Genomic DNA, 24,215 nt, shown 5'->3' with positions numbered 1-24,215 from the left:
AAACCAAGCTCAGAGTGCATACAGTTCATAATCACACAGGCTTCTAATAAAACTTGAACACTCACTGAATAATAAAATGGAAATAAACTGAATCAGAGGGAGAAAACACTACGATGACTGTGCTGCTTTACTTCTCTGGTCACAAGCGAACCGAGTGCATGCCCTGCCTTCCCCTCACGGCAGGGCTGCATAAACCCCAACAGCCCGCGGAGCTGCTATGGCAGTCAATGGCTTTACTTCAAGTGGCTGAGACACGGGCTTCTGCAGTAAATGTTAAGGGTTTAACCCTGCTGACGGTTAGCGGAGGGAATGGATATATTTTACTTCCTTAAAATTTACACTGTCACTTACTGCTAACAACTTATTTTTATTAACCAATTTTGAAATGGGGCAAGGGAGAATATGCACTGTTGTGCACTCTCTTCCATGGCACCCAGCCATAATTTCAAGCATTACAAGTGTCCTGAGTGTCCCAAATGTTTATTTTGCTTTACTGAAAAAACAGTTAAGGTATTCCAAAAACGTCAGTTTTAAACTGTTAGAGAACCTACTTTAGTGCTATCAATTAAATGTTAAAATTGAAGTCTACATATGTCTGCCCAATATAATCTCTACCGTTCCTTTATCCATCTTTTTTTTTGACAGCTAGCCTAAGTTTCCCTTATTTTCTAGACACATGTGCCTTCCCTTTGCAATGGCTCCTGATTTTAGTGCCTTTCATCTACTTGTCTGTCTACCTTAAGCCCTCCCTCTGCCCTTACTCAGAAAGAACACGCAAAACCAGCTTTCCTCCTTTATTTTTAGTCTCCTTGCACTATTAATTCAATTACTTCATTACATCCATTTTGGTGCATTCTGAAAATAAAAGCCATATTATTGGAGAAGCTTCCCCAGCCATGCAGATAATACTAACAATTATTATAGGGATAGTTCATTTGCTGAAATAATGAAGGTTCTCATTTAAAACGCTCCACAAAGATACTCATGGATACTTAAGATATCCAGAAATTAACCACTGCATTTGTCACTTGAACAAACACAGATACTGGATTGTGGCTGTTTTAAAAATTTGCCCTATGAAACTTGTAGAGACAGTAAGCTAAACACCTTTTTATTGTTTTATACATCAGCTGCAGGTCTAAAGAACAAAGGCCTAGAAAGTTCCTTCTTCTTCTCCAAAGCAGTACCTGAAATCTTAGTTGCAATCCGTGTTGTGATGGGTGGCCCAAAGCCCTTGACTGTGCTGGCTTTGATGGTGAATGAATACGTAGTCCCTGGGTACAATCCTACAAAGAGGTGATGTGTTTCATTCCTTAGTTTGAAGACTTTCCCTCTTTGGCTGGACAGGTCAGCACTGGGATCCAGAGATCCAACGGCCTTGTATGTAATCTGCAAATGAAGAACAAGGAAAGTAAGGTGATAAGGGGCCTTCTGCACCTGGCCTTTCTCTGCTCCCCTATTTTGCCATCTCTTGAGACTAGACATTGAAAATACAAAGCCAAGTTTTATTTCAGTATCTCTGGTGAGCAGTTCTGTATTTGGATGCTGTCAAACAAACATGACAATTTTTCCAAGGCTTTACTTAAGAAAAAACTAATTTCTTCTCTCCACTGAAACCTCAGCATGTGCCTTTTTAAAACAAACGATACAAAGGACTGCTTTTTGTTCCAAGTCTCAGAACTTCTGCAGCCAAACCAGAGCACACAGCACGACTAGCAGAATTTTCATAAGAATTTCCCACACAATCCCCCACAGCATACAAAAATTTTTGATACAAACATGGATACATTTTCCATCAAGAATTTTTTCCTTCTGGCAAATGGTCTTCTCAAAAGGCCGCTGAAAACAATGGGAGCCTTTTACTGGTAACAAAGGTCTTGGAAGTCTTTCCCTGTGCTAAAGAGAATATGCCAAAATGAAATATTGAAATGAAATGATATGTTTAAATGAAATAAACATCACCAAGTCTTTAGACAAAAGCCCTTCTTTTCTCTGAGTCCATAAGCCAGCTTCTGATACCGTTTTTCCCTCCCCCTGTTTTTAGCCTCAGTTTGCGGGTTCACGTGTGGTACCATGTCTGGTTTTCGCCCGAGAGAAAAAGTCAGCAGGGTTACTGGCCTGGGGAGCCGTTCACGAACAGGCTCGCTGTTGGTGCTAACACACCTTTAGAGGAACCCAAGCCGAAAGCACACCTTTGAAATTCTGCTGGAGCTCCATTACGCTTACCCATGGCCACCCTGTTGATATACAGACACTTGCAAGTAAGACTCATGACTTATTTACCAGCCAATTCCTTGCCTGTGTTCCAAATTCAATCCAAAGGCAGCTCAATTTCAACTGAGCTGTCAATATAATATAATGTGCTCCACTGCTCTCCTAACCTTTCCTGATATTATGGGATCCTCGCTTATTTGTAATGAAACACTATGAATAAATCAATGTATGTTAATACATGAAGTCTTCAATTTTTTATGAAGGACTCCACAAGAATCTAATTCCCAGCTTTGTTGAAAAAGCCTTTGAAAATTTTTAAGTCGCTTGCTTTATGACAGGAGGAAAATGTTGCATTTTGAGAAAAAATACATATACAATGTTTAAAAAGGGGGGCTTTAACAATAACAGGATAAATAAAGAGACAGAGACTGATGCTACTGACACCAGAGAAGGGTGTGAGCATGTGAATCCTATTATTCGGACACAGAAGAACAATTTAGACAGAGCTGACACCCAAGACAGAAGCAGCACAACAGAGAACGGCTGTGAATTACACCCAGGCCTACAGACCAGCAAGACATTAAAAAAGCAGAACTCCTAAAGGAATTGTAACTGAACAGCTTGCAGGTGATTTCAGTGAAAACGTACTAATTTTTCCAGGAATTACAACCTGGTTTTAAATTTTTATTACTTACCAGAAACCTGAGAAAGAGAGAGATCTTAGCATAATGGTCATTAAAACAAAAGAATTAAATGCAGGGAGGAGAAATCTTCACACTCGCTCCGTCTCCTTCGGTAAGGTGAGGACCACGCAATGCAGCACGGCACGGGACAGTATTTTGACAGCTCTTATTGCATCAAGGCACTTCAAGGCAAGAGAGTGTAAAAAGACCATCGCAGTTAGAGTGAGGATCAGAGACTCTAAATTAAGAGACACGACCCAGTCAATGCCATAGCCAATTCCAGAAAGAAAAATGTATTTATTCTGTTATGTAGGAATGAACTGATGCAATCTGTATGCTCTATTTGCAAATCAAGTGCTAGAGAAATAGCAATTCTATAAAATGTCAAAGGAGAATAAGCAAATTAGGAGTTTGGGAAAAAGAAAGGGAACGTCCTACTGCTGGGCCACTGAAATCCACATTCACAGGACGCCAGGTAGCAGCCCATGCAAAATCAGTGGTATTTATTTTCAAGTACATTATCCAGAAGGCTATAAGGGGAAGATGCACTTATCCTTGATCTGCATATAAATAAAAGTATTCAGCTACCTTCACCAGTTCTAAAATCATTACACAATGAGTTATTTTTCTTCATTTAAAAAACCCTATCTCCTTAAGACAGAAAGAAAGGCTGTCAAGAGAGGAAAAAACCAAGGAAAGTCACTGATTTTTAAAAAATAGTCTCTTTTTCTGTCGACTATACCACTGAATATAAGCGCATGGGACCATAAAACGATCTTGTTTCAACCAATGAGAAGTGAGGACTGAGAGAACTATACTTAAGAGAAAGTACGTCCACGATTTGAGATTGATGTTCGGGTCAATTTTTTTAAAGACTGGTCACTCAAATCAGAGTTCACTATTCCTCAAAACATTTTTAGGATATATAAACTACAGTAAATTTGGCATAGCCAAATTGTGAGTTGACTGCTACTGCAGCAGATTCTCTCTTCCAATAGATGTGAACCCTGTTAAACCAAGTGATGTCCAGACATTCCGAGAAAGCAAACCTTGTCCCCAAAACGTAACATTTGACTTTAATATATAAACAGTACACGAATGCAACACAGAGCATAGGAAAGCAATAGCACAAATCGTGCACCTGGTCCAGTTTCACTCAGTCCTTAAGGTAAACTATTCAAGGGACTGGTAAGCATAACGACAGACACAGCCAGCTACCTGAGCTTATTGCTCTCATCAGGGTTAGTCTCAAACTCTGCTCTGCTTTCCACAAGAGCAGCTCTAAATGACTGAAGTGGTGAGAAAAGTCTCTACGGCCACTGCCTGGAGAGTCAGACCCTGTGGGCTGCATGCCCACCTCTGCTGATGGCTTTCACCACAATCAGGAGAAGCTGATGTTCTCCGAGTGTCCATTTTGCCATTCATAAAATGAGGGCTATGGCACTCCTCTACACAAACATTTCTGTGACGGAGGGATTCTACGGATCTCTAACAGCCGAGTGCTGGTGGTTAAGCAGCAAAGCCACAGGTGAAACAGATGAAGTAGCCCCAAACCCAGAGTACTCCATTTGGAAAAGGAGGCAAATTCTCTTGCAGCTCAGGAAAAAAAAAAGAACCATTTTTCCGTTCCAAGTAAGGTATCTGCTTGTTTCTTAGCTATTAGCGCTACCCCAAGCGTGGATTAACATCTGAGAGCTCTGTCTCAGTCGGTTCCTCTACGGTCCTCCCAGCAGAGCTAAAGCAGCTGCAACTTCACTGTTGTTGGCTGCTCTTGCCGGCAGAGCCTCCTGGAGTGCTGGCGGTCTGCTCCCCGCTGACCCGGCACACAGCCAGCTGCTCAAGCCATAGGCTCCCCATCCAGCCATGTAACATTTCTCAGCACCAGGATCATCTCCATTTACTGAAGTTGTTGATATTTCCTCTCTGGATTAACTGAAATGTGCTACACCGTATGCGTTTGTGGGTGTGTCTGTGTCAGGGGATTTCTCCTCTAGAAAGAACAGATGCTGTAATATATCACTTACATGTTGGTTTTCATGTATAAATGCACCACGTATCAAATAACAACCAGGTGAAATGAAGACACTAAGAAGTTGTCACTCTTCTCCTTCAATAATTTTTAAAAAAAGTTCTTAAGAGAAATTTCAGGGAATCAGACATGGAAAAATTTTCAAGAAGAGACTACAGAAATTTCCAACTCTGCAGTAATTTCTAAATGCACAGAAACATGACTGGAGAAGGAATACGTCACTTTCCTGGAATACGAAGGATGATAAAAAAACACCTGCTCTTCTAGTTGATATGCTGAGTATTTATCTTAATTTCTTGTTCCAAGTGTCAAACCATTTCATTACAAAACGAACAAGAGATTCTAATCTAGAAAATGAGATGACTCAATCACTAGTAAGCAGCTGTTCTAAATTATTTTACAATAATCTATTTTAAAGACAAGCCATATAATACTTCTGAATTCTGTAAAAAAAAAAGAAACTATAATATTAATTTAAATGTTTAAAAATCTAGACAGAAAACAAACAAGAAAATACTCAAAAATATATTCAAGATTTTCACTCTGATTGAAAATATTGAAAATATTTGGTTTTATTCTGATGCAGAATAAATGCAAATACAAACATGAGGAAATTTCTCACAAGACTGAAACTCTATGTTTTTTAACCAGCTCCCTGGTTATCTCCCAAACAGCAGGCAGCTGTCACAAGTTGAAAGTTGCCTCTGCAAACTGGAACGGTTGTCCTGAGTTTGCATATGTAATACACAGTTTACATATTGGGTCCAGGGCAACTTGATGGTCCCAAGGAAAAGTTTCAGCAGCCAGCATTGCTGTGGTTCTAATCACAGCACACACTGCTGCAGGCTAAATTACAGCAAATCCAAGAAATATATATTAACAAATCTAAAATTTTCCTTGGAATCTCCTTCTCTCAGTTACTGAAAGGGTTCTCCAACTGAAGCAAAAACAGCAGCAAATTTGAAGTAACCAGAAAGCCAGACGGAACTCAGAAGGGTAGAGAACAGCCACATTCCCACCAGGACAGGAGGGACGAAACACTGAGCCCAACGTCCATCCACCTGGACAGGAATGATTTACCCAGGAGGTGCACAGACGACTCCAGTTCCTGGTCAACTCCGCAAAACTTGGCTACATGAGCCCAAATTCTTTCTAAGATGTAAAACAGGTCAGCAGTACAAGTTCAACTTTACTGGAAACTACAAAAAAAAGGCTTTATATAGTTAATTTCCAAGTGTTCAGTGATATATAACTGCTGTGACAGACTATGGAGAATAAAAGCAGATCAGAGTAAGGAACAGGACGGTGAGTGAGCTCAGTCCTTGTTATTGAAGCACACACCCAACCTACGCCAGTGCACCCTCGGTCCCCATTAACCAGAAGCACCCTCTTTTATTCCATCTCTGGTTTTTATCCATTTTAAAAGTTCAGAATATTAACTCCTTGAAATCAGTGAGCAAATACTACGTTAACAACCACAAGGATGAAGATATAACACTGAGAGCAGAAGCACAGCTCCTCTCTCCTTCACAGAGCCTATTCAACACAATTTTCTAGGGAAATGTGAATGCTTTGCTAACTGTCATCATCTGTGACTCTAAAACTTCTACTACAATACGAGGACTTACAGAACTTTCATTGTGAAGGGAAAGACCATAGCAGAGGTATTAAATAAACTAGAAAGCACAAGGCTATTTTCCACTGCAAATCTTTCTTCAGAAGAAAACACGTATTAAAAAAATTTTTAGAATACCCCCACACCCTTAACCCACTCGGATTTTCCCGTATCCCACAGGCATATGGGCAATTGTGTGTCCACACAAGCAAAAGGCAATTGTGATACTCCAATATACTGTTATATATACAATAACATATTATACGTATACATAATATATTATGCTTCAATAGTTGTATCTTGAGCATGTCTGTTCAGCTCAAGTATCAGCCATGGACCAGAGCACAAAACTCAGCAAAGATTTCACAATCTGCTCAAGAAGTTGAATTAACATTCAGCAGTTCATCCTCCCCTTTAGCAGCTACCCTGTGTCCAGCGCCCAGGGCCTCACTGAATCTCTGCATCACGCTTAGCCAATACAGACAGTAACACAAGTCTGGTCAGTTTTACTCCATCTTTGCATGGTGGAGGCAGCGGGGGCTTTGTCCTGTGTATATCAGCAGGTGTAGTTGAAAACTGGTCGTTAAAAAGGAAAAAAAAAATCCCTATAGAAGAAAAGGGTACACATAGTTTAAAATGTGGTAATTAAACAGTGAAATGGACTGTCAAGAGATGTGATAAATTACCCTTCGGGTTTAGACATGCCTTTGGAAGAATGTATTATGGCATGATCACGAGGCCCTCAGCTTAACGCAAGAACAAATTGTGATAAAGATCTCATCACTTCATTGTAATGGTCCTTCTTGCGCTCCACTACTAAATCCTTTGGGAACCTTGGATGGCTGTTCAGATTCTCTTTAATCCTCTTAAATAAATAAATTAACAGGACAGAATATTCTGCTCAAATCCCGGCTGATGTATCCATTTAGCCTTCCCATACATTTGAGTAAGCTTTCACACTGATGAATAACGGAGTTGTCAGGATTTCATGTGTTCATAACCTTAAAACTGAGGGCAGCAAACTCTAATGTCTCAGGATTGAGAGCTTGCCAGTCAAGGCAAAAAATATGCTCATATGTTTCTTCCCACAGCAATTGATTCCACTATACACACCACTTCACCTTATATCTTTTGTCATACAGAATTAATCAACCACGGCGAGCAGAATTTTGCTCCCTACAACCATATTCACCATCAAACATTAGGACTTTAAGCTTCCCCTCTGATTTTAGCAATTGCAGCCTGTTTGAATGCAAATGGTAAGTACTGCTGTTAAATCAAACTCTACTTTGTAGATACATTATGCAACCTCCTATCTATTTTCCATTTTAGTGACAGCCTGCATAGCAGTTTGGGGAAGGCATTTGAAACCTATAAATCCATTACATTATCCCCTACATTCCCACTGACGGTTTATGTCCCTGTCTTTATCAAACAGCCCATTCTGCCTCTCCATACCCCTCATACAACATACAGCCCCTAACTTCAGGGGATGCTTTGGAGCTGACAGGTAGCCACTATCTATCTATCTATCTCCCCACCCCCCTTTCAGTTAGTAATGCCTCGAGACTGACACCATCTCTTGCTATGGACAAGAGAGGAGCCAGAACTAGGAAGATTACACAGCCACCACATGCATGACTGTGCCGAGGTCAGAAGCTGGGCCTGCAGGGACACCCTGACTAGCGTCTCTCACTTTACTGAGACAGAAAAAAAGGAAGCTTTTCCTGACTCATTGCTGGTTTTTAAACTCACTCCTATCTTGTGAAGCAAGACCTCAAATCAAGACTTTTTTAATCCATTGGTTCTCATCACAGCCTGCTGCATGCAGGGCACGGGGCGGTGAGCTGCCTGCAGAAGAGCACTGGGAATAACCATCCCTGGCGACTGTCACACGTGTCAGCTCCTTCAGCGAGCGGGAGGCGAGGAGGGCAGCCTGACCGGCCGACCAGAACAGCCCATCAGCTGGAGTCGCACCCCGCACTAGGGCTGGGCTCGCCTCTCGCCCACCCCAGGGGACCTGCATGCTGCCACCGTGTCCCAGCCAGCCCCACTGCTGGCTGGCCTGCTTTGGCTGACACCAAACCCACTGAACTAAGAAAATAAAGCTGCTGGCATCCCAGAACATGAAAACTGCAGATCAGTCAGAGCTTTAATTCCTTTCTTTTTTAAAGGGGCCCCCTGCTTTGGTGGGGGAGTTGGACCAGATGATCTCCAGAGGTCCCTTCCACCTCCTACCATTCTGTGACTCTAAAAACCATTTTAGAGAGACGTTGCCACTTCCCAACTACATAATCCTCTCCTGCATTAGAATCACTTCTGTTTAACCAGAAGACAACCAGGCAGACTCAGTGGTGTACAAGCCTGATTTGGTGGTGTTTAAGTCCTATTCAGTGCAGCTTCAGAAAAGCTCAGTACTCGGCTGTCCGGAGCTCTGCACCAGTGCATTCACACTCCACCGCAAAGCAGAACACCTCCCCGATGTTCCTCCTCCCTGCCCAGCATCTGCAGGCTACAGAAAACAGTAACCTTCCCCCTCCATGCTTTCCTATGCTGCTTGCTTCAGTTTCGTAATGAGGCTGGCACAAAACTTCACAAATGGATGAGAAAGAAGTTTGTCACAGGCAAAGCGCGGTTTTCCAGGGCTAGGAATCATTATGCAATTCATAAAGAGTCCAGAGACAAGGGAGTCGGGTATCAGTGGAGAGCACTGGATGCATTTCACAGGCTTCAGCAGTGCAGACGGAGGGGAGGGGGAACCAACTGAAAGGCTCCACGATTGAAAATACCTTGGGAAACAACAGGCTATTTAGTTTTTAACCTTGCTTTACATATTCCACTCCATGCTCTAATAAAGCCTACAAGAAAACTTCATTTTTCCCATTTCCCAAAAATAAACACAAATAAACTGTGTTAAAGTCTGACAGAAGTATCCTTGAACTCAAAGTTATCCAAACATTTCCTTCATTTCCCGAGTTGCTACCTCAGGGAAGAAGTCTTCCCCAAGCCAGGTGTTAAGAAGCCGTGTGCAACGTGAGTTAACCGTGCAGATGACTTTTTTACGGTGGAAGAAAACCAGCTCTAGGTCGTGGTGTCTCCTGGAAATGTTTTCTTTGAATTCAGCGTGCCCAGAGGGTGTACAAGGTGAAGGTGCTTTACTGAGCATCTCACTTGCTACCATTCCTGCACCACATTTCAATTCCAGAAATTTTGCAAGGCAGTTCATGCAACATCTGGACTATGCTCACAGAGTCAACACTAGGCTTCCGAAACGTCAACTTTTTGAACCTGAGTGTGTATTACTTGTAAGATACCTAACATCAAAAGCAAGAGCAGCAGGGAATAGCCACTCCCCACCACAGCTTTCCCTTCCTACTTTCTAGCTGGACCTGACAAAAGGATTAGCAAGATGCTTCTAAAATTACATACCTATTCCGTACACAGATCAGCCCAGCACCACCAGCTGGGCTCCTCCCTAGTCACTGCACACCAGGCTAAGCAATGAAGACTTAATTGCCCCCTCCTCTTCAGTGACAGCTCCTCTTAGGATCAGGGTTTAAGCTGAACAATGACAATTAGCACCGCTGAATTCAAACCTGACAATCCAACACCTTCTCCCAGCCCGAAATTTACTTCAGAATGAAAACCAGCTCTTTTTGACCCTGAGCAAGAGGCTGTGGGGACACTCTCAGAACGACACTGCCGTGGTAAACCACCGCTGCACAGACAATTACCGAATGTTTTAAGAAGCTGATGTAATACAGAGAGCAAATTACAAAGTAGCATCACTGTCAGCTGAAACCCAACAGCAAAGAGCAGCTACAGATCCGTGAGACAGAGCCCAAACTTCTGTTACACTGATTTTTCGGCAGAAATCTTTACCTTCTGGTACTAATTCTACATTTAATCTTGGCAAAACTGCAGTTTCAGCAGACAATCAAAGATCTTTTCTTTCGCTTTCCAAAGGTGAAACATAATTGTTGTTCTATATAATTTTAAGTAGCTTATTCCTCCTGCTGTAGAGATTCTGCTCCAGGTTCCCAGCCACATAAAAAACTGGCACAGTCCCCGCTCCTGTTCACAACATCACCGTCTGGTAACACTTGCCACTTACGTTTCCAAGGCTGTTATCAAGCAGAGTGCAAATCATAAACAACCAGGGCCCTGGATGTGGGCTATACATTTGATTTCAAGTTCAAAGCTGAGAGTGTCAGAGGTGCAGGACTCCACTCTGTGTTTTTACATCAAAGCACACAAGTATTTCATCTAGCTCACCGCCATCTTCACATTCCAGCACAAGTCTCACTTGGGTGTGAAAGATAAGACATGAAGAACATAATGAACCCCTTCTTTTCCACGTATTTAATCAGAGCTGCGTGTTTCCTTGCAGGGAACAGGAGAGGCACAATCCCTCTATAACCCCCTCTGGCTGTTGCTCGCTGTGCTTGGTTAAGGAGTGCAATATTAGAGACTGTACTCCCGTGATTGCTGGAGGTGACCTCTAGTAATATGGTCAAATCAACCTGATATCTATAGGCATTACAAGAAAATAAATCTTTCTGGATGTAGGCTAAGTGAAGCTGCAGCACAGCTTCCAGCCTGCATCCCACCTGCCCTGACAGCATGCTGCGATGGAAACGGAGGCACCAGCCAGGGATGCTGGGGAACACACTTGCTTCATCAGTTAGAAACAACAGTAAGTGGTAAAAGCTTCAATTTCTTTCATAAAACAAACTAAAGCATGCACTTTTTTCATCGACTTACTGAAACAGATAATTACCTAGGAGGGGGAGTGGGAAAAGGTGTCGGATCAGCTAATTCAAATACAGTATATATTCACAGCTTCCACAAAATTACCGACCCTGCAGCAGACAGAAGATGAGTAACACAGAACCAAAAGCAGCATGGACTGGTCAGATCACAGCTTAAATCCCAAACCAGGCCATGTGAAAAGTCTTACAAAGGTCTTGATAATCATAAGGAACAAAAATCATAAGAAGCCCAGCTACACACCCGAATACACACCTGCAAGGTAATATTGTCAGTAAGAACGCTATACAGTACCCCAAACTGGAAGCACCCAAGCAAATGTTTTGAGGCCAGCAAACCACTCAAAGACACATTTAGCTTCTTTTACTGCCAAGGGAATTTTAAGTGCCTGTCTACATGCTCATCCCAAAAGCAGAGGATAAGCGAATCAAGCCCAAAGCTGCATTCTTATCCTAAGATCAATCTGTGAAAACTCACACAAAAAATTAAAAATTCATCTTCAATGATGGAATTGCAGAGCATGAAGGATGAGAACTCTCTTGCAAATCAGTTTGACACAATCCAGGAACCAAATGTTTGGCCTATCTTCCCTCACACAAGCATCCCTAAATCAAACCTTACTTCTGTATGTTGATTTTCCGTCCTTCCTTTTTTTTGTCTGGATCTTTCAATTTTTAGACTTAACTGCCATCTCAAACACCACATACACATAAATAAGATGTGTAAGAGCTGTTATGGTTTGCCAGTCATCCGATATTCTGATTGCCTACCCCACCATGCTCTTCATTCACTAAGATGAGTTTGATATAGCATGCCAGAATGGCAGAACGCAATGCAACGGAAGGTACGCCCATTTTTTGGCATTGCGTGTTACAACCATGACTCTGACTGCAGTTTTTACAGATGTCGCTCAAGTTATGCCATCAAGTTGTCCCAACTTTGGATTTTTCTCACCAGAAAGATCAAAAAGCAGGTGTACGTAGTAAGTCAAGTATGGAAATAGGCTGTGCAATTTCCAAACCCATTTTTCCATTTTTTTAAATTACACCACCCCCACCCCCCCCCCGTTCCTGTCTAGCATAATTCCCAAAAACACAGGCTGGCCAGCTGCAAAGACTTTGAAAACTGCTGCAAGTCTAATTCAGCCTTATGAAATAGAAGGGAGCACAACCCAGCTCCCCCACTAATGCACCCCTGTCATAAATAAGAGGGCAAGAAAATCTTCCTGAAGCCAATACAAAAATCCTTGTTTTAATGTTCTAAGTAATAGCAAATAAATCCACCTGAACTGCTTCAGCCAGCAAGAAAGCCAAGTTGTTTCTGCAACTAGATAACAGAGTGAAGAAAATAAATTTTTATATGCAAAATATTTGCTTGGAATTTAGTAGTTAAGATGCTGTCTTGCATATTAGTATTTATAGCGAGATGGAACATATTTTCCTGAGTAGCTTTGCAGTGGTAGACAAGGTTGAAGTTCTCATGAATATTACTTAGTTGTTCGTGCAGCTGTAATTTGAAGAGTACACCTGCTGGTGTACTTGCTCTACCGGCGCGATAAAACATTAAGGACCCAGGCCCATCTCGCAGGCGTGGATTTGGGGAAATGGAGAAGGTGAGGACAGGCCCTGGTAGAGTTGGTACCACAGCAGGTTACAATTGGAACACACCCCACCCTCTATGCAACGTCTTCTGTGCCGAAATGGAGGGAGGACCCCAGACAAGGAACACCTACGAGTCACGAAGCTCGTGACAGCTGCATTAGGAAGCTGTGCAGCGGCATCAACCCTTGCCTGGGTGCGATGTGCCCCCACGTCTGCAAAGGCCTTTGCAACGCATGGATGTGAGGCACCCATGAGAGCTTCAGCATGGGTGGGATGCCCAGGCTGTGCCACACCAGCACTCTGTGGAGAGACAGGAACACACCACCCCACCACAGCAGCACAAACCCTAATTCAGAGCAGTGCAGAAGCTGAGCACGTGGGGTAAACAGCCTACTGTTCCTCCGTCCCAAAAATCTATTCTGACCATCTTTCTACAGCTCAATTATATTTATGTCATATCATCCAAACCTTAACGGATTTGTCCTGTGTTTTCATTGGAAAAAGCCATTCAGTTCCCCTAAAATCATGAATTCCTATTCTTCACGTAACATCCCCCTTCTTCTCACCCTTGCTGGAAAGTTCCTGCTCCCTTTCTCACTCAGGGGCATAAGACTTTACACTGTGATTTTGCTTTCCACCCTAATCAAAACATTTCATCAGAAAGAATGAATCTTGTGCCTGATATTATCAGGGCTTCTAAAGACACTTCACAGTGTTTACACCCAGAGGGCTTTCATTTGTGCACAGGATGTTTACGACTTCCACTGAAAAAAGCCACTGTTGCTGGTTTCCTCTTGAATAAATCCTGGGCCTGATTTTCTAATGTCACAGGGAGAGTCCAAAGTCAGAAGAGAGCTGGAAATCTTCCATCACCTTGTTCCTCAGGACATATCTGCTTTAGAGCAAATGCCTGGGATACAGTTTTTGCAGATACTTTAGCTACTAGATGAATAAAATCCTATTACTATTGCAGAAGAGGTTGTCTCCAATCAGGTTTGCTGCAGTAAGTTTTCTGGTTTATTCACCTGAACTATATTTTCAGAAAAGCCAGAGGCTGTAAAGTGCACGGTGTATAAAGCAAGTTAAAAAAAAAATCCTATCAAAAAAATGTTTCAAATTTTTTTTAAGTGCCTTCCCACAGAAAGGTGTCTCTGAGCTATCCATTAGCTGAAAGTGAGCTATGTCTCATTGAACAGCTCTTTGTAGAGGGGAAAAACATGCAGTAGCCTAAAGTGCAGGAAATGTGTTCAAAAGTCCGAAGCCGAGGCAAGATCCCCCCCCACTCTTCACAGTTCTGCAGTATCAGTGGGGGCATCTCACTCACCCCGTGCCCAGGACACTGGAAAGAACTGGCCAGAGAGGGTTGTTCAGAGGAGAAGGCCTAAAAAGCAAGTGCTCAATAGCCTCTTGCCTACTAAAAGACTGGGAAAAGAAGTACCATGACCCACCTCTCCCTGTGATGTTCTATTCGTAGCTGCTTTCTCTGGGCAGAAACGCTTCTGCTCCCTGTGTCTCTCCATTCCCACCAGACAGACACCAGAGAAACCATTGTATGATGCCCACATACTTCTCTTTCCCATCACAGATGTCACTCTGGCTCTCCTGAGTGCTCTTCTCTCACTCACCGACTCCGAGGTACTGAGCTAAGATCCCGGACTTATTTTGAAGCTTGGTGTAGCCTCTGTTCATTGCTGCACAAGCCGGATGGCTCCAGTGAGAAACTTCAGCAGAACAAACACAAAAGCGGTTTATTTTCAAACACTGAAATTCAGATACAACTGCCTGGTCAAGAGAGGGGTATGTGTCCAGGCGGGCAGGTCTGAGCACTGCATCACTCACGGCTGCACACAGAGCACTTGGAGCAAAGTCTGATTCATTTTGTTTGCACAAGGACAAACTAAAGCCAGCTTTAGACCCCACGTTACACCGATTTTTGTTTTTTATTTGATTTGAGAAAATACGGTCATTCACTCAAACACTGACTAGCGCAGAAATAACTGCGTTACGTGCGTTATGGTACATTTCACATTGTAAGCATTTTTTTTCAGCCGTATTTTGTTTTCTGAACGCACACTGTGGGGGCTACATGAATGAAAAGCGAACTGCTAAGATCTCTAGATACCTCTCAACTCCAATTCTAGTTTTATGATCCTGTAATCAACTTCCAATCCACATGAAAACACTTCTACTGCACATTGAAAACGTTTTGCAAAAATCTTGGCAGAATACAATCGCTGTACTCCATTACATTTGCCTGCTCTTGAGTTCAAAACAACACCGAAGAAAGATAATTTCTGTTCCCCTTTTTTAATGGTCTTTTGGATTTTCCTTTTACTTAGTCTGTAGGAGTATACAGCCAACCATAAATGGTGTTCACTGGATAATCCATTAGATTGGCACAATGTCCTTTACTTTGTTTTCCACCCTAGCAGCAATATTCCAAGCAGTCTTCACTCCACCCCTCTCTTTATCACCAAATTCCTTGTGACGCTCCAGAGATTCTTCAGATTGGTTTAGGTTGCATTAAAAGCCACAGTTCAAAGATTCTCAAAAGAGAAAAACACCGCAATTTACTGTTCCAACTCCCTCTTTAGGATAATCTAGCTCTGCTGCTTCTTTCCCTTTCACTAATGAGCTGTAAAATCAAGCACCATGCTGTCAGATGAGGCTGACCAGCTCCATCCCTGCTTTATAAATAAGCAGCAAAGTCTGTACAAAAACTGTACCTCAACTCTTTGGTCCCCCCTGTTAGAGTCCTCCATCTTGGCAAGGATCTCTCCTGGCCTCCATGGGCACCACTGGGAACTTGCACCAGGTCTGTTCTACTCGGTGCAATTATCCCCCTCCCCTCTCTATCCCTAACTCTTGAAGTGTTTTGAGGGGGCAGAAGTAGAAGAAAACAGCTTGGCTTCTCAGTGACGCTGTCACATTGTGCCAAGAAAAGCCATGTTGCCAACACCACCGCTGTGCCAACGTCTGGACACAGAGCTGGAGTGTGTGGCAGAGGGGCAGAGCAGAGGCACACTGACGAGCAACCAGGGGAAGCCAAGAGTTCTTAACTTGTTGTGGTGAGGAGGTGAACAAAGCTAATCGCTGCAGATGTAGGCTTAAGCTTTGAACGCTGGGAATCAGAGAACAAATCTAAACTGGAAAGGCTCAGGCACTTCTCAAAATGTACTTCATTAGGTTTCAATTATAAAGCAAAATTAGAGGACCGCAGAACGAGCAACAGTGGATATTTTCTCTGATGAAGAAGAAGAAAATATTTTCTCCCTCTTTAAGGCATTTCTTTTAGTACTTCCTCCCATACTATCCCATATTTCCAAAAACTGTAACCCTAAACCATGCCTCCTACACTGCAAGATGACTGCAACCGGGCACTGGGAGCAGAAGGCAGGAAGAACCCCCTCAGGCTCTGAATCCAGCCTTTTGCAACCCCACCTAGGTATGTAAAGGACACTTAGTCACAGTGATTCATGCAGCAGATGGTTCTAATGCCACCCTCCCTCCCTCCATCCTTCCCATCCAGAATACACTTTCCAAATCCTAATACCTTTTTATTTTTTTCCTCCAGATGCCTGGCACTCCACAAGCTATTATAAAGGTGACTAATTAAAACAAGCCAGCCAGGACAGTTCAATCTGCTGTGCAGTGGTCTGCACCCATGTAAAAACAATTCAGGGCAAGTAAGTAGTCCAGGGGTTTCCACAAACGAAAACTGAGTAGAGTGTGTACACATTCCTGTAGGACTCACAAGAAAGGATTCAAAAATCTGAATGACAACATTAGAAACAGTATGTCTATTCATGGTCAAGCTTGAGCTGTAACTTCAACAACAAAGCCCTTCATTAGTGCGGGGCTGTATTTTCTGGTAGTCTCAAGTGATTTACAGTTTCAACCTCAAAGCCTATAGCAGTTCAGCCCCAAAGAGCAGAAAAATAATTGGTTGTTATTGGATATATCACAGCTGTGAATACAGGATTTTGTGCCAGGTTCTTTTAGCCTGATTTCGAGATTTTACAAATGCCTTATATGAGTTCTCCAAATCTGGTACATCAGTTGAAGGATGGCAATAGGTTTCAAAAGAGAAGCATAGAAACATTATGTTTAGCCATACCCAAAATGTAAATAAAACACCTTCAGGTGGCTGCTGCCTAAACTTACCCTGAAAAAAATATCAGGGCATTTTATAGAAGGAAAAAACCCCTATATTGACATTCTGAGCCTGCTACAAAATATAATTCAAATAGACTTACCAGCTCTATGGACTTACTGCAATATTAGTGCCTCTTACCAACAAGCATTCAGACTCTGAATAGTAATAATGAGAATGAGAATTTGAATGAGGCTCAGCTTAGCCTCCTAAGTCTAAAACACGAGTAGGGTAGCATTAAAATGTGGCAAATTAGAGTGCAGACACCTGGTCCTGAAAAGTCTTGCAGAAAACTTAGTTTATACTGCTTCTCCTTGTTTCTTATTAAAATAATTTGGAGCCTTGAAAGTGAAACAGATTTATGAATTCACTAGGGAGCTGGAGAGAGTCATCACACAGTAATGGAAAGGCAGATTTTTTTATTGATTCAAATTAAGGGTAATTTATTGAAAAAAGCCATGATTTGCATGAAAGACTTTGCCTAAAGACACAGCAGTCTAAGTGTGTTTTGATATATTTCACGCATACACACACACCCCCCAAGCGTTCGGTGCAACTCGCTCTGCTAGCAGAGGGAATTAGCTAGGAGCACTGCTCTGCAGCCAGTTCTTCAGCTGATGAACATCCAAGCAAGATAAAACCAATTGGTCATAAGACTTTGCTCGGAGATAACTCAATCCTCAGGCACTTCAAGAGAAACCTCTCCCTTTTTTAATCTACCACAAGCAGTCTGGTCATTCTTACCCACTCTGTCCCTTCCAAGCACAGAAACCGAATCATCCTATGGCTTCAGTGAGTCCCAGGACCTCTTGTCAGCTGTCTTTGTCCTTACGGGAAACTTGAGGTGCCTTTGTGGCACAGCTCTTAGCCCTGGGAAACTCTTTGCCCAGAGAGCAAATCTAAACTATACCAGGGAGGCCAGGTTACCACAGAGGATGTCTGAGTGTGGGTTTCAGTCCCAAAAATATTGGTGTTTTCTATCTCAAAACCATTTGCCAAGGGAAGCCTATTGCTTCATAGGGAAGCTCAAGTCTTCCAGGTTTGGTGTTTCACAAACCCAGATTTGACTCTTCAATGTTAAACCCAGACAAACTGAGATGCTAGAGACATTACAGCAGTCTTACAGAATCTCCAGAGTGCTCATGTGCACCTCAACATACGAGCACGCCAACGTTTCCTAACCTGAACGCTCTGTCTCCTTTCCAGTGCCATGTTCCCTACAGCCAGAGTTACAGGGACAGTGCCACGGGCCACAAACACCAGAATTCAACTGGAGTACCAGTAGGACTATGTGGGCATAGTACTGGTGATAAACAACAGTATTTCTTTCCTTATCCTCCTCAGCTGTGGCAAGCAACAAGATTCCTGGGCGCTCCTAGCACCATCAACTCCTCCGAGATAGCTACCGGAACACTGGATCCCTTTCCCCAGCTCTTGAGACAAGCCCATTTCTTCTGGAGGTCCTCACTACAAAGCTTTCATGTTTATGAGAAAATTTGTTGTGAATAACTGAGTGTAAAACACCAGAACAAAGGCACAAGGCATTTATCTGCCTTCACCACGTTACTGCTGTCAGACCACAAGCGATTTATCAGAAATTCAGTCGCCACGAGCAGGCTATCTGTGCAGCATACAGCACGCGTGCAAGTTATTGATCTCAGTAAGTTAAATTTTCACAAGGGACTTAAGCCAGTTTCCATTTGCATGTACATGCTCTGAAGGCTCAAGGATTTAATAGAAGCAATTACTCTCCCTGAGCCACAGAGTGGCTCGTTTGAACAGACTCCTAAGTTTGCATTTTTCCATTTGCATACATACAGCTTAATACCAGAGAAGCGTGTAAACAAGAATGTTAGCTTTATGAAAATCTGACTTTTTGGGGAACTGCTCTGTGGAAAACAATAGTAAAAAGCAGGATCTGATGTAAATCTTACAGTGAAGGCAAAAAACCCACTTATTACATGAGTAGGAAAACTGCATGAAATGCTGAGAAGCCTCTTACAAAGGCAAATTATCACACGGCGTAGATGGCAAAGGGATCATTTACATTCCCAGTTCGTAAAGAGCAGTGATTAATACAGCTAGAGAAAATGTAAAATTTAATGAGTAACTGAAGTGTTCAAACAAACTGCCAGTTTAATAAAGCTGAACGACAGGGCCAAAGTGTTGGGAGTAAAATCCCAAGGCTCTGTTAGCAGAGAGAAAACTCATGGATTGAGTGAGAATAAGAAATGGTGATTTAGTGTCAAAGGGAATAATTATTCTTCAAATAAATAAGAATTGGAACGAACATTTATATTGTCTTTTCTTCCCCTCTGAATGTCTCCAAAACCCAAATTTATTTTAGTTTACATACTTAGCTAATTAAAGCTCCAAAAATAATATAAATTTTTATGGGCCATTTCTGGAGAAAACTAGCATAACTTAAAACAGACCCAGGCACTTTGATTATTGCATCAAGGCGCTATTAGTTTTCACGATGCAATAAATTTTTAAAAAATTGCCTCCTACTGATCTAATTATGATCTTATTTTTAAGTAATTTTTAAAAATTAGAAATGTATGGCAGACTTTCATTCTTAATGGCTTGAATTTAATAAAAAAATACATTGAAGTGGCAAAGAAAATGCTGAACCAAATTCTCATCTGATGAAAAGAGGAAAACCCGACCGAAGCTGGAGTTAGCAGAGTCGGGCTGTTTGTATGAGCTGGTCATTTTGCAGAAACCCCAATCTCTCCGACTGCCAGCCTTACAAATTCACTTTTTACTCTGAGTGCTAAGCTGGGTCCGGCTCTTCTCATGTCTTGTTAATGTTGGGTCTGCAGGCCAAATCTGACCCGTGAGACTTTTTTTAAACCCTGTTTCTTTGAACTGAGTCACACAAACCCAGGGTGACCAGTCCATGACTACAAGCCACGGGCAAGCACAGGACACTGTCCTTACTGGTGGTGTAAGGCTAACCACTTACGCTTTTACTCCTTACAATATGAAGCTAAAATATCCCTGAACAGGACAGGTCTCTTCCCTCCAGAAGCATTAGTTTACACAGATATTTCTCACAACCGCATCCCTCCCAGACGATATCCACCTGCGATGCACAGGCTACGTGCTGCTGCCAGTAGATCCACAGGGAGCTACTAGTCATAACTGGCATTCTGCAGGTCCACGTGTTCAGGTGCCTATTAGAATGAGAATGGGGAGACAGATCTAATCACAGCACGCCTAGGACAGCACTGGACAAGTCAAGCTGCAATGTGAAAACACACCCCTCACGGAAGCAGGCTGACCCCAAAATGCCAACAACGTGAACAGAAACAACACAAGACAGAATTACTCTTTAGAAACTCTTTCAAAAAGTACCACTTTGCATTCATTCAGCATGTCATCATAACCTCAGGATACCTCCCAAAATAAAAACAGTGCTTCTATAAATAGGATACAGCTAAGCATTTTCATTCCAGATATGCTTATCATGTCAGAAGTATTGTACAATGAGTACTCTAACTCAGAAGAGAAGTAACGCAAGCACAAGAGCACAAGCTACACTCTGACGCGAACTCATTACTTTATAGTCTCCAATGTCTGCATGACCTGCTGCTCACAAAACTCATCTGCAGAGAGAGCACTCTTTCCACTCTTACAGCAACGAGGACCTGCTTAGTTTCAGTTACGGGCAGCTGTGCGGGCTTTTTGTCCACCCCTTTTTCCACTCTCATGCACAGCTACTTTTATTTTTACTATCATATTAACAAAAAAACAATGAACTGAGAACATGGCTGCTAGTACACATGTTAGAGACACTCGAATACAAGATAAGGTCCCCCAAGACTCTCCCTTTGCAGTGTCTGTAACACCCAAAAGAGGCTAAAGAAATGGTAACATTTCCAAGGAATGGTACTGGCCAGGGATCACAGATACAAACCAGGAAAGAAGGGAAAAAAAGTCGGTTTTGGTTAAGAGCCAAACAAAACCAATGATCAAACTCCAAGCCTGCTGTTATAGACAAGTCTGTCATCATAAATATTTAGAACTTGGATGCAGATGCACCCAGAAACTCAATAGCCAAGGCTGTTCGTACAGTGTATCGGTTCTGAATTAAATTGGTGACCCAGAAATCTCTAGAAGTCAGATTTAGACAGATTTGAACATAGACATCTGCAAAGAGATTCAGGTTCTTAAGCTACAAAACTTCTAGCCACCAACCGAGTTTCCAAATTCCTAAAAGAAGGCAGGAACCCACCAGCTCTTAGGTGGTCATCTCTTGTCTTCTCCTCAAATGTGTGACATAGGCTCTTTAATGTAGCAGGTTCTTGGCAGTGATGTTAAGATTCATTTAACAGCAGAAGACTGCAATGATACCCAGCACCAGTCTCATCCACTGAAGCCTATTTCTCTCTAGGGATTTTGGCGTGAAAAGGAAAAACTGTTGAACAGAAGGCACCATATTTTCCTCTACATTTAAATCCAGGGACGTATCTGCTTGCAACGGCAAGAAGTAGAAAAGACAAGTGCCACCTCAGAGAAGAGCTCTGTCACCTCTTCTGTCACCTTCAACTTAATAATGGCTCTACAAGGGGCAGACAAGGCTGAATGGGTTGTACCAGGCTGCAATGCATTTAGCTGCTGGCAATATTTATAATCAGTAGTTATTGTGCAGAAATATTTATAAACAGCAAATTCAGAGATTGACATGTTCTAAAAGCTGTACTAGGCATGTCCCAGAGCACACTGCCCACATCCTGCATCCCCTTAGGTGAGAAAAGGATGCAGAGGAAAGTGTTCCTCCCATAAATTAATACTTGTCTTTTTTTAGTATAAAGTCCCAGAAACATTATCAGCAGGAGCTCCCACATTTTCTGAAGGTAACTAAATGAAGAATAAAATGCATCCTTATCTTCTGAAATGCCACCTTCTCTTCCAACAGTTAATATGGAGCATGGAAATGAATTCTAAGCTGTTAATTGCTTTTGCAATTACTTTATTTCACTCTGCTTATTTGGGGAGAGAGGCAAGAGATATGCATTGTACATCATGCAAACACTTGAGTGCTCAGGGAAACACGTCTGCATTTTGCTGTAAAGACATGCAGCAAGCAGGTCTCCTAATGAGATCAATATAGTACGGCAGTAACACTGTCTTGGGTAAGAGTTTCTGTTGGTTTTCTCATCTACATTGACACAGGACGTAAATTCAGAAAAGACTGTAATAGACTCGTGAAAACTCTGAGAATCTCCTGACCACATAATTCAGCCAATCTCAGCCAGGACTCAACCTGCAAACAGCCCAATAACACAGACAGATCATCAAACACAAAACACATTCTCTTAGCCACCTACACATAGAGCTACACAGAGACTGTTTGGTAAGGGTGTCAAAACATTGCTGTCCTGGTCTGTACCATATATATCACTGTTGGAACAAGAAGGAGGCTTTCTCCAAAAACCAGATGCTGTCATTCTTAAAGGACCTGCTGTGCACAGCAACAACTGGCAGAGTATTTTATTTCTATGCTTACCTAACTTGAGACAACACTGAAAATCCTGTGTGGAACTGCAAACAAGTACAGATACTTGTTCAGCTTCAGCATGTTTTGAATCACCTACCAAAACAGAGGAACCACTGTTGGGTTTATCTTATTCTTAAGTTATCAATCACAGGCAAGACTTCCACAAGCAGTGTGTGCCCCCAGCATATCATTAAGGATTATGTTTAGACAGCACTGTGTTAAATCCTAGCAAATAATTTGGTCACCAAGATGTGCATGGAGCCCTTTAGGAGTAAAGCTGCTAAAGCAATTATGTAATGACATGAAAAAGCAGTGGGTAAACTGCACATCTTGATGCTTCCTAGGCACGAAAGCTTCACTAGGGTTTCCTCTTTATCTCACATTTGTTTGGGAAAAAAAAAAAAAAAAAGCCATTCCTACCATGCTTCCCCTATTAGAAACATCAAACACTTTGACATAATTTTCTTCTCATGCCACTGAGGAGCTCAGAGTAACAAAGGAAAACACCAAGACCTCCACGCAGCAGACAGAACTGCAGCTCATTGATACCATTTCTTCACACGTCAACTATTAGCCACAGGGAATTTCTCATGGTCCAGAAAGGCTGTTCCAAAGGTCCACCAAGTCCACCATCTTTATTTACATCTGTCAGTAAAGCAGCTAGAAACAGATGTCCCTCTGCTGCTGAAATTACACAAGTTAAACTAGTAGCAGGTAACAAGGGATTTCCTCAAAACTCTTTCATAAGCAGCTTTCTTGGTACTTATTACCATGACAGAGGAAACCGAGAGTCTAAGAAACTCAGCTGACAGCACAGCAGACCTTTGCCTCAGGCAAAACAGAATGAATTCCCCTCGTTCCCAAGTCAATGTAATTTATAGCCCAGGGCTGTGTCTCATTACTCCTGCCCGAGCCAAGGTTGTTCGAACTCCAGTGTCAGTTGAGCAACAGACTTGTCTCTTGCTGGCACTCCTCTGAAAGCAGGAGCTGTGGTTTTATTTAGCTGGAAATCTGGTTCTACTGTTTAGAGAAGTTTGAAAAGAAGAGAGAATGTTTCTGGAACGTGGAGCATTACAAGACAGATTTCATAAAACACAATGAGAGAGAAAGATTACACTATCCAGGAAACGGATTGAGTTACATCTACCAAGCAGTGCTGTTTGCTCAGCAGCAGCATGGATGAGTTCACAAGGTTCATCCTTAATAAGGATAAGAGCTAGGTGAAGATGTAACTTTTGCCTGGATAACCTGAATAATTTCTAATTTGTCTGTGTCCTAAATAAGAAAATGGCAAGTTAATAATGCTGTATACACATTATTTGGTTTTCCTCTGAATGTAATACAAGTCTATCGCTGTCACAGAGACAGATAAAGTTAAATAGCTCAGAAAAACCTCTTGGCTCAGTGGGAAAAGGAACCTTATCAAGCACTAAAAGGAAAAATGTCCTAGACAGTAATATGCAGGAGTTCTGTGTGCGTGACTTGTGTTTGTATTTCTCTTCTCCAATAAACATACTAATAATTATTCTGCAGCCACAAGTCCCTTGTGGTCTGTGCAGAAGAAAACAAACAAAAATACCTCATTGCATCACATTGCTCTGCTGCCAGTATTCCAGCTGCAGGAAGAGCAGTGGGTTGCAGGTT

The 24,215-nt window shown here is 42.2% G+C and overlaps 1 protein-coding gene across 2 annotated transcripts in view; it reads right to left on the bottom strand.

Annotated features, from left to right (window-relative positions):
- The window catches only part of PTPRT (protein tyrosine phosphatase receptor type T), a 462,769-nt gene that overhangs the window by 114,738 nt on the left and 323,816 nt on the right, over window positions 1-24,215 (bottom strand). For both annotated transcript variants that reach the window (XM_086474655.1, XM_086474654.1), the window contains exon 10: window positions 1,188-1,389. In XM_086474655.1, coding sequence (XP_086330781.1) covers window positions 1,188-1,389 — 202 coding nt within the window. The remainder of the gene's footprint in view (window positions 1-1,187; window positions 1,390-24,215) is intronic.

This window comes from Leptosomus discolor, chromosome 17 (assembly GCF_034619465.1).
Source record: "Leptosomus discolor isolate bLepDis1 chromosome 17, bLepDis1.hap2, whole genome shotgun sequence".
Taxonomy (NCBI): Eukaryota; Metazoa; Chordata; class Aves; order Leptosomiformes; family Leptosomidae; genus Leptosomus; species Leptosomus discolor.
Note: the sequence above shows the minus strand (reverse complement) of the source record. Positions and strands in the feature narration are given on the sequence as shown.